Source organism: Rissa tridactyla, chromosome 2 (genome assembly GCF_028500815.1).
Source record: "Rissa tridactyla isolate bRisTri1 chromosome 2, bRisTri1.patW.cur.20221130, whole genome shotgun sequence".
NCBI lineage: Eukaryota > Metazoa > Chordata > Aves > Charadriiformes > Laridae > Rissa > Rissa tridactyla.
In genome coordinates this window covers 43,583,440-43,599,134 of record NC_071467.1, presented here as the reverse complement: position 1 = coordinate 43,599,134, position 15,695 = coordinate 43,583,440, and the positions used below count along the sequence as shown (strand labels likewise).

The 15,695-nt window shown below is 38.4% G+C and overlaps 1 protein-coding gene across 2 annotated transcripts; it reads right to left on the bottom strand.

Moving 5' to 3' along the window:
• Window positions 1-815: 815 nt before the first annotated feature.
• Window positions 816-14,475, bottom strand: LYPLA1 (lysophospholipase 1). Of its 2 annotated transcripts, XM_054190291.1 has the most exons (9): window positions 14,328-14,475; window positions 13,725-13,756; window positions 10,574-10,639; window positions 8,980-9,027; window positions 8,084-8,154; window positions 7,401-7,474; window positions 6,548-6,649; window positions 5,745-5,921; window positions 816-4,338 (listed from the first exon to the last, which is right to left on the bottom strand). In XM_054190291.1, the coding sequence occupies exons 1-9, from the start codon at window positions 14,394-14,396 to the stop codon at window positions 4,285-4,287; spliced, it is 693 nt and encodes a 230-aa protein (XP_054046266.1). In that variant the 5' UTR covers window positions 14,397-14,475; the 3' UTR covers window positions 816-4,284. The 2 variants fall into 2 exon arrangements, with proteins under 2 accessions (XP_054046266.1, XP_054046267.1); XM_054190292.1 differs by lacking the exons at window positions 10,574-10,639; window positions 13,725-13,756; window positions 14,328-14,475 and adding an exon at window positions 9,351-10,035.
• Window positions 14,476-15,695: the final 1,220 nt, after the last annotated feature.

Genomic DNA, 15,695 nt, shown 5'->3' with positions numbered 1-15,695 from the left:
ATTACAGTTAACCTAAAGAGCACACGTAACCCGTGACCTGAAAACTGCTTCTCTAACAAATGTGTTAAGTGGTATGTATGCGAAATCTAATATAACTTCTCATATAACTTCCTGACACTGCAGAACCCCCAGAGAAAGGTGTAGTAGTACACAGTGAGAAGACTTTGTCTCTTTAGTGTCCTGGAATAAGGCTACTAGAAAATATTTTAATTTCTTCTACCTTTCAAAACGACTGCAGATTCCAAGAAACAAGTTAAAATAAAATTAACCCAGAATATGAAAAAAAATAATCAAATCATACTTAGCATTCTCCCAATAAGGCAGCAAAACACAAACTGGTAAGTGGTCTTGTCTTTTCAGCGACTACAAATCATCATTTTGTTGTATTATGGCATCATGCACACATTACCATGTAATATATTTCAAGAAGCCTCTAAAGCGCCTGTGTCACAGCACATGAAAGCTTCACTTCCTTCAGGTAAGTATGGAATTTATTTCACAATGATAAAAATTGAAAGATTTTACATTTTCCCTACTACAGAAATAATTTCCAAAGTTAAGATTTCTCATCATAAATAAAATGAGTAAACTAAGTAAATTACATCTTGGATGTTTATATTAAATATAAATGGCTTATACTTCATAACACAAAAAGTGTTCAGTATTTCTTTATAAAATTTAAGATACACAGGCCTTGTACATATGGCTTCATCGACATCTTATACAGTTTGTTATCAGTCATATCCATCAACACAAATAGCATCTCTACATAAAAGATGCATCCTAATTATTTCAATGAAGTGCAGTATACTCCATTAGAGAGAACATGTTTTAATTAACAGTTCTAATACCAGTTACAGTGTACAGTACTTTTACCAATCTACTGTGTTGTAATTATACAAGATCGGAGGAAGAGACCAAATCATACAGCCCTCACAACAGTACAGACCCCAGTACAGGTTTTCTTCAAGAATGGCTGGAAGATTTAGCTTATAATACATAATTCAACATGTTTATTAAAAAGTGGGCAACATATTCCAACAAGGTCAGACTTGTGACTGCACAAAACTGCAGTCAAATTGAAGTACCATTTTGAAATTAAAAACACATTAGAGAATTAGATACCCATTGAAACAAACCAATCTGCAAGCAAGTTATTTTCTTATCAATGCTATCGCAGGTTTAACAGACATCATCCTCTTTTGGGGAAAGTCTAACATTATAAAAAAAACAACTTTCTTATTGGACAGTTTCAAATTGTAGTTTATAAGGATAGGACATTCACATTTAGAACACTGACAGTCCAACTTCTCCATTTTAATCGAATATTATGAAAACCCCCACACCACACTGAGCTATCATTCAGCCTAAAAATACATGCAATTATGACAATAATCCCAGCATCAGATCACTTCAGGTAGTGAAGAAGTTCAGCTATAAGATCACACACACAGCTTTCTAACCAGCTGGGAAGTTACGAAAGACAGGAGCTCAAGGTACACACTGTAATATGGGAGGCAACAGGAGAGGCTTCAAATACGTCCTTGAAGTTTCCTCTAGCTCCTGGGCTCTTTAACAACCCCCAACTACAACATACACATACACCCCTTTAAAAAAAAAAAAAAAAAAAACAAAACTTGAGGGGAAGAATTCTTCCTAGAATACAGAAATTCAGAGTAAGTCACAACATTTACTTTGGTAACACAGCTCTTTGTAGAAAAAGCAACATGCAAAACAACAGTATGAAAAAAATCTTGTTATGATAGCTGAATATTTGAACAAAGTCAGCACATAAAGCATTTCTAGAACAACATTTGAAACCATCATGGAGATGACAGTTGAAGCTGACTTGGATTAAAACACGTAAGTACTGGAAACCGATCACAAGCTGTGGACACAGTTCACCAAAATGAAGAAAGTGTTATTAAGCTAACTTCATAAAGCTAGGACTGATCTCATTTTAACATTTTAGAAATATTTTTTAAACTCATTCTAACAGAGTAAAAAAAAAAAAAATATGTGAAATGAGCAGAGTCAAATAGAAGTTGAACAAGACAGCTCAACAGCATTATCCAACAATTTGCAAACAGAGTAAGAAAATAATAAAGAAAAAAATAGAACCTTGTGCAGAACTTTGGAAAACAGGCCAATATTCAGGGAATTACTTAGACAACAGTGGAACAACGATATATCTAAAAACTAGGAGAAATAACATATAGTTTGCTTACCAAGTTTGCAATTCAGCAGGACTGCAAAATTAGCTAATGCAATTTGGGAATGACTCCAAGCTAGAACACACTGTTTTCTCAATAGAACTTTGGCACAACTACAGTCAGAATATTCTGGTTTCTTCTGTGAACTAAATTAACTGAAAGACAAATTGGCAGATCTATAGAACAGAGTGACTGAGGGAAAAGACTAATTAAACTTCAAAGTTAATAGACATGCCCTCTCAACCACACAGATGGAATATCTAAAAGTGTTACAATACCACTTAGAAAAATACTCCTTTTCAATTTTACATATTGAGTTGTTTAATAATCCAGAGGCAAGTGGATTAGAAAAGCAAAACAGCTTCCTAAAAATGAAGTGTGATACATATAAAAAAAAGCACTGAAAACTGAGAACTCGCACTAGGTGAACAAGTCAGATTTCCAGCAGTAGCTGTGTTAAAGAAGGGATATAAAGGGGTAATTCCCCATTTATGCATTTGTACTGACAGATGCCTTAGATGTAAATCCATATACACTGTAAGAGGACCACTGGAACAAACTGGGAGAGGAGAAGGTACCTTAAATGCAGCTATGAAGCACAACGCTGACATGACAGATGCATCCAAAAATAGGAATATTCTTTGCTTGCAAACATATTACAGTATAGAACATTGTTATGCATCATATTATGTAATAAAAACTGTAGTGTATTTTTTAAATGTTCGGTGACAGCCCCCAAACTCTACAGAACAGCAGCTGTTTCCAGAAGTAAATTATGGCTCTTAACTGGAAAAAGCTCTTCAGTGTGCATCAATTTCTGTAACCAAATTCATTCTAGAATTTTAAGCTTCTGAAAGAAGCAACATTCCATATCTTGCAGATTTATTTTTTTCCCATAGTAGGTCTTCATATTCCTAAGCTATACTGATCTAGAGAAATGTAGAATGATATATTTGAAAATAAAATTATTTGTTCTTTTTCAGAAGAAACTCATTTCTCAATATGCACTTAAAGAAAGTACTAGATGATATCAATTTGAAGTTTAAGTTATATCCCAACTGGACTTATATTTCTATTAAAGAAAAATAATTCAAATTAGTCAATGCCTGTGTTACAGATGAGACTTCAACAATATCCAAAACTACACAGCTGCATTGTTTTCAATTAGTTACTCCAAAGCAGACAGAAAAATCAAAACTACATGCTGGAATTGCTCACGTGAAATACCTCAACATTTCTACACAAATGAGAGCTACACAGACCAAAGCACAAGATAAATACTCAGTACGAAAACAGGCATTTTTAAATGAAACTCGAAGTAAATGAAACTATGTGCTTCTTCAGAATTCTGTTCCAAGTCAGCATTGACGTGAGTTTATAGTAATTAAAAAAAAAAAAAGACGATGAACAACAAATGACAATCTAACAAGGAATGAGTCCCTTTAGAATTTCCACATTATCTACCTATATGAAAACAGTTAAAAATTGAGGTGATTTAAATTTAAGAAATATCTTTGCTGACTTCTAGTCATTCTAGGAGAACAACCCTCCTTATCTGTAGTAACAATAAACATTTCATATTTAAAGCTTGGTAACATCTATTCTACCATCATATGCCCACTATATTACATGTTGTGTACTTTATGCATCCATTACATAAAGGAAATGCTTCAATGAGTATGAAGAATAAACCATGTTTCAAGTATAACTAAACTGGTCACATTTATGTTGCTCGCTTAAATTGAGTTTTTAATTACTTATACAAATAGTTTAAAATTCTGCAATCAAAAAAAAAAAAATCAGACGTCTTAAAACAGTATGCTTAGGTTACATTGTCATTGTTACCTAGCTGCCTCATTCATATAGTCCCACCAGTGGATGATTAATACTAAAAAGATTATCGTTTCCTGTACATGTGTATTATTTAATCCTCGTCCTAAGTATAAATTTGCAACACAGTAGTAACACTGCAGGTATAGAAATAATGCTTCCTATCAGGCATATGAAAAGATTAACACTCTACCACAGTTGATGCTGGTGCATTTATATAGAAGGTTTCTCACATATCGTTTCAGTCTACGGGAGGTAGATGTTTGTCTATGAACTGTTTTACATCCATCATCTCCTGTTTAAAGATAAAAGTATGTATTAGTTGAAGTTCCCTACTGATACATATTCAGTTACACTAAATCATGTTTCAACATTTCAGTTATAACGAGCAGCTGGGCTACAAATATTGACTAATGGTTATTTATAAAATCATACCACTTTGCACACAAGTCAAGGCTGATAACTGCAAGGCACTATGCACTCGTAAGAGGCTAAAATACAAGAAAACCATCAAAAACTACTTTTTTGCTCTCTCTCTGGAGTTGAGCAGGCAAGCTACACATTAATCATCAAATTATCTGAAGAGCACTAGGCTGAGCACAGATAGGATTTGAATGTAGCTAAAGCCGCAGCTTCCCATATGCTTTAAACTTTTGCAAGTTAGCAGCAGTGTGAAAAGCCAGCAGCTCCTCCTCCTAACCATTCAGTTTCAAATTCATGATGCTTCCTTCCTTAAGGAAAAGCAATACAGCAAACTAGACTGGGAAAAAAATCCATGTTAAAAATAATTATAATTTTTTTTTGTAAGAAAGAGCACATTGTTAATATATTCGTGTGACAACTCAATGCTGTTACTGTCTAAACACAATACGATTGTGTAAATGTCACAAAGAGGTTGTCCAAAAGTACAGTTCCGACAAGATGCAGCAATCCAAATTAACAAAGTTTCTGCTGCTGACAAATGGCAGATGTGTTCCTTGCCTCCTCTTATGTTTCTTGTTGCTACCACACACTTTGTGTAAGTTCTGACGCTTCAACTCACTACAGCTGCAAAAACTGAAGCCAGCAGCTTTTGCCATTTTAGTAGTTCAAATGGTTCAAAGAAGTTTCTGATCAGCTCCAGAGCTAGTGCAAGGAAAAGAGGGCCACAAGGTCACGAGCAGAGGGAACTAGTCCACCCCTTTCTGGCAGCAGCAAACCATTACATCAGCTCAGCTGCCTGCTGAGCCAGAACCATAAATATAAGTTCTGAGGCTGTCTCTTCTGTAACGTCAACCCTCCCTTCCTATCCTTCGATGTCTCCATCCACAGAACTAACAGGATTCTTCTCTCCAAAATACCAAGTTGGATTTATGCTCTGAGAATCTGCCTTCCAATTCAGTGATATTTTTTTTTAATAATCAAAGAATAAAAATTCAGAAAAAAGAGTATTTTATAGACCAACTAGCCTAGTCCCAAAAATACAACCTTATGAGGAACTTCCCACTAGTCATACAAACTTCTGCCTTGAATGTTTTTTTAGCCAGGCATTCGTTTACTCACTGAAATCAGTCAGTAGCATCAAGCATTTGTTACTAAAAAAAAAAAATCCAAAACCAACAAAAAAATCCTGACCCAAAAAAAACCCCCACCCAATACATATTTGTTTCAAGGAGAAAAAATTAACCATACCCAGCTAAAACACTCTGTTAAGAAAATTACCTCAATACATGAACTATGCATCATGCCAGAGTAAGTCCTGAAGGTTACGTTGGCTGGATTTATCATACTCTTTAGCTTTTCAACAGTGAGAGAACCAAACATTAAAGGAACCAATGGGTCACAGTCCCCATGGCACTGAAGAACAGCAATCTCCTTGTTGACACCAGTGATAGGGCCCTATTAGGGGTGGAATTAGAGGAGAGAAGAGACAGTAAGTGAAGGTAAGGCTAGTATCTTTGAGATAAAATAACTCCATGCCACTATGCCCTGTGTCATGACAAATAAGTTGAATTCTGAAAAAAAACCAAACCCCAAAACACCACAAACACAACGTATAACCAGCAAGCTCCTTATGAAGTAAGCGCTGTGCCTGAGAACATATTAAGTTCAAAAACCTGCACATAAAATTTTGTCGCTAATTTCAGAACAGAATAACATGATTCCTGCCCAAGTAAAAAAAAAAAAAAAAAAAATGGTACTTTATTTAAATATCTAGTCTCTAATAAGATACTGCCTTGCAGATGGAACACATGGCAAATAGAAAATTACTCTTCAAAGAAAATTTGCTGTATCCTTTAAGTTTCCTAGGAATGTCATTTTAAGCAGAGATAGCTACTGAGTATTTCCTCATTTTCCCTACTTGACAAACTCTAAAATTCCAGGGCCCTATTTTAAAAACCTTTCGGTTATCAAAAAACAGTCAATATTCAGTAATAATGATGGCTACTAATTCCTGCACAAGGTACAATCTTCAGATATACTCGTTACCCAAGTGCAAATTAGCTTAGGAAAGAAACAAATACCTGAGGAAAAGAAGCCCGTAGGGGAAGCCAACAGCTGAGGGCTACAACACCTGCTAATTTTTGGTGTGTTGTAAGAGCTGTATACAATGACAAAGCACCTCCCTAAGATAAAGAGATATAAGTATTAGAATGGCAACAGTAATGTTCCTCTTAATGCTTGTTTCAAGATCTCTGGTTTCTCCTTTAAAGGTCTTCTTCCATTCCAACCTATTCTTCCTTAGAACCAATACTGAAACCAGTATTCCTATACAACATTTATTTTGCTTTTTACCCCCGCTCCAAGCCCACGAGATCAATTCAGAAGTAAAGCAAGACATTTACCATAACTAACAGCTAGGAAAAAAAAACAAAACACCAAAACCCAAAGCATGAAGTAAAGCACCATCACTCACGACAGTATTATTACTACTTTAATATTTTAATTTACTTGCATGCAGATTGGTGAGTTGGTGTATGGACTAATCAATCTACTAACCTACCTACCGCAGGTGTCTTACAAGTATGAAGGAAAGAATTTCCCAAATAAATCCAGACCATCAAATATCTACTAGTTAAATTAAAAATACTAGTAAGATCGTCACGCAAAGCTATGTATGTTACATCCATAAAGACTTTAAATAGACTATTAATTTTAGTACCTTTTTTCTACATGTATGCTCATTTTCCAGTGAATAGTAACTATTTGCATAAAACTGGAAGACTTAATTTGTTAAGACAAAGGAAAGTTGCTACTTTAAAATTTTAGAAGCATCTAACGTCAGCTCTTCTCCAGTCAAGTGTCTGGATTTCCCACCTTAGGAAAGCTAGGTTACTTCCCTAGAAAAAGACACAGTTCTTTCCAACCGTACCTTACCTGAGAAAAGCCTCCCAGAATAATTCGATTAGAAGGAATTCCATTTTTTACTTCTTGATCTATCAGTGCTTTAACTGCAATATAAATAAAGCCCAGTAGTTAAAACACACTCCATTCTGTAGAAAGTCTAGAAAAGGAAAGAGGCCTTCTCCATGATGTCAACAGAAAGCTAGTGAAAGGAAAATCTAATCTGCTATACATTAAAAACTATCAAAAGATCTAGAGCATGATCAGAAATTCCAATGCCACTATACCATTTCCAAAACGAAAACCACACAAGTAAGTCTCACAAAAGCCCCACTACCAGGAAGATGGTATCCTCTTCTAACTATCCAGCATCACAAGTGGATGCTTGTGCAGCCCTGATGTGCCATGCCACCCAGAAGCTCTTAAAAAAACAAACAAGAAAAACCCAAACCCAAATACACTGGCTCCCATGTACATTCCATATTTGAGAGTATGAAGTCTTTGTACTGGTGAATTACTCTACTTACTCATGAAGTTTAAAAAAACAAAACAAAACAAACTATGCACTTAGGTAAACTTTGATCAGCAATAATACAATATATACATATTACTTTCCCTAACCATTTTGTCTTTGGAAAATATGTTTCAAACTGATAATTCATTTTTAAGAATACATGGAAGTACTTTTAAGACATACAAAGTACTCCTAAGCATACCATTCTCTGCTGCCTGCTTGATCCCAGCTTCATCTTCTTGTGAATCTGGAGAAAGTCCAATGATATCAAACCTTACAAAAATATCAACAAGACCATTACTCATTAAAGCATCCATGCCACTTCCTTAAAAGACAAATAATAAAACTGGGATATTTTCCAGACAATAGTGTTAGCTGACATATTCGTTTCTACCAACTACCATAGTTTACAAGAAATAGTGAACAATCTGTGAATGTGGCTAAAAAGCTACATCTAGCCAACAAAGCTTTTCTGAGTTTCACTATCTTCTGTAATTTACTGCAGCTTAAGCAGCTCAGTTTTGATAGTTGCTCCAAAAATTATCAGCAGGAATTTCAATTTATCATGCACATACAAAATCAAAATACTGTTTGAAGAAACATAGGAAAAACAAATACACATTACTTGAGGGGAAAAAAAACTGAAGAGAACTGGTTTAAGACCACTGAAATCTACCATATTTTTCTTGCTTTTTATTCAGAACAGGTGTTCTAAAGAACAGTTTCTAGATATCTTACTGACCCACCAAATATTACTCACTAGCAGCAATTATGTTTCCATTCCAACTCTCTACTGCTACTGCCTATGAATTCACACACTATACATACTATACTTGTAAAATAAATCGGGTTTCGTATTTTGAGACATATTTTAAGATTAGTCCTGAGAAATAACCATTACCTTAGGTACAAAAAGGGAGTTCGAGCATACCTGTGAGAGCCCTTTTAGAAGAACAGAACTAAAGTAAAAAGGTTTTTATACTTACATCTGATTAAAACTAGCTATTCAGGTTGTTCATTATTTTTAATTAAGAACAATGAGTTCAAACCCCTAGATATCTTTTGATTAGAATCATCTGTAATTGAACAAATACTTACCATGATGGCATAGCCATGTTCATGTTCAAAGAAACTGGCATAACTGGCCTAGGAATAAGAATGAACAACACTGATGTAAGATACATACTGAAATTTAATAATGCAGATGCAGTTATGTCATAAAATTACATATCCTTAATTCTTACTTTTAAATCATAGTTAACATTGTCTACTTTGTAGCATCTCTTCAAGAAATCTCCTTAGAAATCTGCCAGCCCAAACACAATTAATATTCAGAGCTCAATTACCATTCTCTATGGAGAGCAAGCAAAACATTAACAGGCTGCTTTATAAAAATATATGTGAATGTGTGTGCGCGCATATACAGCATATACATATGAAAGATGTATCTATCACACACATATATGTACCTCATTTAGTTATTTCTGTGGAGCAGTCATTTATCACAACTCTATACACACGCCCAGTGGATGAAGGCACCTTACACAGCAGCATCAGCAAACCTAAGGAAGGAGCCAAATGCAGCATAGTGGCGGATACCAGTCTGGCCACACTCAGTGCTTCTCTCAACAGCAGAATGTGCTTAAGTAGTGCCTCCCTTCATTGCAGGACTCATTCCCACCCTTATGCTGCTGTATGTATGGCATCTTTTCAGATATACCAAGACAATTCCAATGGACCATGCCATGGATCAAATCTGCCTGTAGTTTTAATCTACTGACACTGAAGAACACAAATTCTGCAGGGAAACACTGAAAGAGGACAAAGGGCAAACCAAAAGAACAGCAGATATCACTAAACTCTTTTTGAGTGGTTCAGCAAAGTGTGGCCATGTGGTAAAATAAATAAATAATCACAGCCCAGTAACCAGTAATACACCAAAACACTGCTTATAATACACCAAAACATTGATTACTTATCTCCCTATCATCCCTGTTCTATGTCTCCCAAGACTGCTGGAGCAAAAAAGCAATCTGAATTTTGTGTTAAAATAAATTAAGCTTATACTTAATTAGTTTTTCTATCATTAAGTAAATGCTAGATAGATCTTAATGCTTTATTTACTGACTTCCTCACCCTGCTCAGAAGTATTTAATTTCTCAAATTGCACAAAGATAGCTCAAATTGCATTATTTGCTGAAAATATGATATTCTGTGAATCTTCGAAATTTGACATAGGTAACAGGAAAACTTCATCTACTATACATGCACCTGAGTTTAAGAAGTACATGTATCTAATACAAAGTATATTTAATGGTCAGTAAAATAAAAAAAAAAAATACTACTTCTTGTTAAGACTGGCTTTTAACAAATGACTGTTGGGGGAAAAAAAGCAACAAACAATTCAATGAAAATATAAAGTCAAAACAATCTAACTTTGCACATAACTTTCCAAATACGTTTTCAGTCTGAATGAGTAAAAAAAAAAAAGGCAAAATATGAATAAAAATTCAATTTTGCCATAAAGTAAATCACAGACCAGTTCCTAAAAACAACAAAATATTTAATAGCATCAACATTATTTTAGCACGGTGCAGAGACACACAAATCCCACTCGACTTCATCATCTGTTCAAGTGTCTTAATAAGTAACTCTACAGAAAAATGTAAAGCAAGAAAAGTTACAAACTTACGCATGTGGGCATATGTATTTTACATGCGGGCTTTTGATACCTGCAAGCGCTTCTGACCATCCATGCCTGTTAACAAAACATATTTTAAATGGCATTTATGTTTTGTCTTAGCTCCTGTATCTATGTCGATGCAACAGCACAGAGCAAGTATGAAATATGCTGAATTAGATCAATATAAACACATTTCTAGAAAATTTTTACATCAACTGCAGTATGCTACAAATACAGTACTAAACTTAAAAGGTTTGTTCTGCCTCTGAATATTTGTTGCATATATACAGTCAAGGACACTTCATCTAAATTGACTAGAATAGTTGCAGCACAGCTGCAGAAATACCACCTTGGCTCTAGGCAAAGCCTGCTCTGTATCTGGCTGGGTTTATTAACTTGGGTGACATCTGAACACGGGCATCCTGCTTCCAGGCAGCTCTAGCCCAGAGGCTGCTTTGCTGCTCCTGTAGAGTTAAGGCAGCTTCTTTCACAGCCAACTTTGCTTTTTCTGAACCAAATTTCTTGATGTGGGAGAGCAGCGAACTGACATCTGAGCTAACTCCACATGGAGCCAACCTAATCAATCAGACTCATTAACTTTGGCTCAGCTCGAATGCTCTCAGATTTAGGCAGTCCTGAACAACACTCCACATTGCAGGTATTTTTTTTAGTCTCAAGCTTGTGCTGTATGAATGCACAGAACGATGCGAGATCTGCACAGCAGATGAGTTATCAAGCTTCCTACAGACCAGGAAACTGGAAAGCATAATTTAAATGAACAGCTCTGAAAGACTCATTCCGGGGCTCATTTATACATGAGTCGAGCTGGACCCAAATCTGAACCTGTACAAAACCACTGCATGTGTCCTCACTTTGCTTTCCAGAACACTCAAAGGCACCTGTATTTCCTGATTTTTCTCATTATTCAGCACTCCTAATTCACCCACTGAACTGAATACTGGGAAGTTGATTCTAAGCAGAAAACACCTGTAACAAATTAATCAGTGACACAGCAAAACTAATCACACCAACAGCAGACAAGCGATAAAAGCATGCATGGTTTAGTTTTAATATCATCCTGAAAAGTTAATGTATGCTAAACATAATGTATACCTCAAGCTAATGTATACCTAAAGTTAAACATGTTTCAAACACACAGACAGCACAGACATTTCAAACACTGACTGTGTATCTCAGCCTGTTTCCTACCAATACTTTTACATACACAATTAACAAATCATGGGTGATATTACTTGCATAATATTTGCAGTACCACAGAAGGCCAAATAAGAATCTAAAGGAGAAATAAGACTGACAAAAACTAGTTTGATAGAAATTTGGGGATGTTTTTTAGCTGACTATAAAGATTAATTTGACAAATTTGGAAAGCAACATCATATACACGTTTATGCAGACTCTTTAGAACAATCCTCTATGTTCAGATTTTGAAAGTAGGTACCAATCTTTAAGTGCCATTTATATAGGAGCTAAGACAGAAAAAGAACATAACCTCTGTTAGACACTTCTCAGAGTGAGCAATTTAAACGTTCATGTGAAGTAGAACTGTGGAAAATTATAAAATTGTTAATTAGTTCTCTTCAGACAATTCTTTTTTGGGTCACTACTACAGCTTTCTGGGGAAAAAAATGGCAGTTTTAGTTAATCTGATGTGCAATGGACTAGAGGAACAAATACAGTTAAATCACTCTATTTCCACAGAGGTGTTACGACTTGTTAATGCATGTATTCCAGTATGCTCAGTGCATCTGCAACTTGAGGACTGTGCGTCAGCTTTGTCACCAAAATGGAAATAGCACATTTGTATAAGGATTACAATTTATGTTAAAGAGTAAGTCCTTTTTTTTTTTTTTTTTCCACTTCACAAAACCAACATCGACCCAATTTGCAACGACTCAAATTCTGAAGACTCAAAAGATTCTGCAATCACTTGCTGAACATTTGGTGCCAAGATGCAGGAAGCACTGCTGCCTCAGCTGCCTCCTACCAGCAGAAAGGAAGAAGGATAATGCAAACAAGGTGGTGTGTCAGCACACCAAATAAGAGCACATCTCCACTTGTAGAATACTGCCAAGTGCATGGACTTGACTCTTTTTAACTTGTTAAGTGTCCAGGTTACACAAGCTTCAATTTTGACAGCAGACTTTTTTTTTTAGTTCTTCAGAAAAAGTTTATATGTTAAACATTGTAAGTTTCAACCTTGCATTGTTGCAAGGTTAAACATTCAAGTTCCAGGTAACAAAATCAGAGTTCTTAAAAAAAAAAAAAAAAATATGTAATTTTGCCCATAAGGGAGCACAACAGACAAAGCATTCATACCACTTATTTTCAAGTATCCAAGTGCCAATTCCTTTAAAGTCATCTACCAAAAAAAAGGTTTCAACACACTCCTAACTTGTTAATTCAATGGCTTTAATGAATTTATACTTATATCTCAGCACACACAAGCTTTAAATGGAAACATTACACCACACCTAGAACACCTGCCAGAAATTCCCTATCTTTCCATTTCTGCTCAAACGTGGAAATAACAGGAAGAAGGCAAACACGTTATTTCACAGCTTGTTTGAGGTTGTTTTTTTTTTTAATTCTGAAGACCATATTTCAGACAGAGAAATCTGTAGCATGAGGTGACTACTTAGGAGTTTGCTTAGATGTATCAAGTAAACCTGGATTTTAACATATGCATGACACACTGAAGTGTGAAATGTGACATGGCCTAACTGCACCTACTATCAAACCAGCAATCCACAAGTCCGGAAAAAAGAGAACTCTAAATTTAGACAAGCAGAGGAATAACTAGGAACCCACTCTCAGGAAAGCGAACGATCAGAAACCCACAGGCTTCTTTTTCCACCCAGTTTGACTCAAGAACAAAAGAGAGATCACATTCAGACCAAATTAGGTAAGTGATTGAAAAGAGAGAAGAAAAACCTTTTCAGGAGTTATACTGGGAAATTTTAAATAAATAGATGTCACCATTATTTCAGCATATATGAAGTTTCATCTGTCGTTAGCCACTGCAGTCAACTAAGGGCAAAATAAGAAGCTTAAGTAACTGTCAATTGTTCATGTCTTTAAAACACACAGCCTTACATTTGAAACTATAACTGTTAAGTCTGTAATAGATCAGAATACACACCCGGTATCTCCCAATCCATGAAGAAAAATGACCTAAAGGGGGAAAAAAAGAAAAAAACAACAAACCAAGACAGTGGTGTAAGATCACTACACTATAAACGCACCTACCCCACGTACCACAGACACCCACACAAGATCGCACCCCGTCCGGAGCACGGCAAGACTTTCTCAGAAGAAAACTCTGCTCTGCTCCGTTCCCTTCCTGCCCCGGGCCTCCCCGCCGCCATCAGCGGGCGCACCCCGCCCGCGGCCGCCGCACGGCGCCGCCGGCCCCCACCGACACCCGTGACCTTCCCCTGCCCGGCGCCGACTCCAGCAGCCGCCAAGAAAGAGGGTCCCCGCTCCGGCTCTGACAGGAAAATAACGGGACAGACCTGTCAACCATCCCGGGCCGGGCCGACACACCATTCCCCCTCACACCGAGCGGGCGCCTGCCCTCAACCGGGCCTGACGGCGGCATCGCCCCCAGCCCGCGGGGCCGCCCCCCGCCCAGGGCCGAGGCCGCAGCGGAGAACAAAGCGGGGCGCGGGGCCACCGCCCGCCAAGAGCGGACCCCCTTGCCCCGCCGGTGACTGCCCGCGGCTCGCCCCCCGCCCGCACTCACGGCAGCCGTCGCCTTCCTGGCGGCCGGGACGATGGCGGGAAGCGGCGCCGACATGTTGTTGCCGCACATACACCGGGCTGCGAGGCGGCCAGAGGGACACCGGCCAGGAGCGGGGGAGGCGGGACGGGCGCCGGGCCAAGAGGGCGGGAGAAGGTGGGAGGGGCGCGGGTGGGCGGGCGGCAGCCGGGGCCGCTGCGGCAGCCGGGGGCGGGAGAGCGGACTTGGCACCCCACAGCCCCCCACGCCGCTCCGCCGCGCCCCGCTCCCGGGCAGCCCCCCGCGCGCGCACCGGGGGCCATCCCCGGAGCTGATTGGCTGCCGCCGGGGCGCGAGGTGGGGGCGGGGCCCGAGGCGGCCGCGCGACTGAGGGAAGCCGTTGGCGCCCGCCCGCCCCGCCCTGAGGTAAAAGATTATCGTGGCCTCCGGGGAGCCGGAGCAGCGACCCTTGGTTCCTCTTTCGGCCTTGTACGTGCCTTCCCGGGGCGGCCTGCTGCGTGTAAAAGGCGGCGGCGTGGTGAACTGCGGCCTGGGCAGGTGTGTGGGCGCTGCAGGCCTGTGGGGTGTTCCGGCAGGCAGCTAAGGCCTGCAAGGGAAACCCCCTCAGGGGAAGCCCAGCAGAAGCCTGGTGTATGACGGGGTGGCAAGTCTGCATGTACTGTTTAAAAGGCGGGCTCTCCAAAGCTGCTTCTGTCTTTGGCTTTCCAGTGGTTTCAAAGAGTTTGAACAGTTTTTCACCTTTAAAACTACGCTTCAGATGTCCATATATATCTGCCAGATGATACCGCACTTTTCTAGTATAATTTGTACATGTCTATGGTTTTGAATATTTCCTGTAAAAATCATGCTGTATTATAAAGCTTAGCGGAAATGGGAAATTACAGTATTCTTAAATAGGTAAATATTAAAATAGTAAGTCATGGGAAACAGGAAAACCAGCAAAGAGCATTGTTAGACAGAACTCATTTGTCCTCATCAGATCAGATGCCTTCATCACCAAATTAAATCTCTTGGCTTACACCCCAAGAGTCAGTGGTTCTCATTCATCTTGATATGTATTGGGCTATTCAGGCACTCTGTATTGAAATTACTGGATCATTCCAGTCCATCCCGAATACTTAGACCAGCTCTGAGTAAGCATGGCAAACACATTGCTATCAAAATGAAATACTTTGTTCTTTGTCTTCTATTCCATATATCTTTGTCAGACATTTCCTCCCAGAAAGTCAATCTACTCATTGTATTTGCCGGGTGGTATCTGGCTAACACGGATGCTTTTTTGGCAGCTCAAACAGCAGCTGAATGCAGGCTATACTTCTTTCACATCCTTCCCCCTGGCATGTTCCATACCAGGCAGGGATGGTTTTTTTT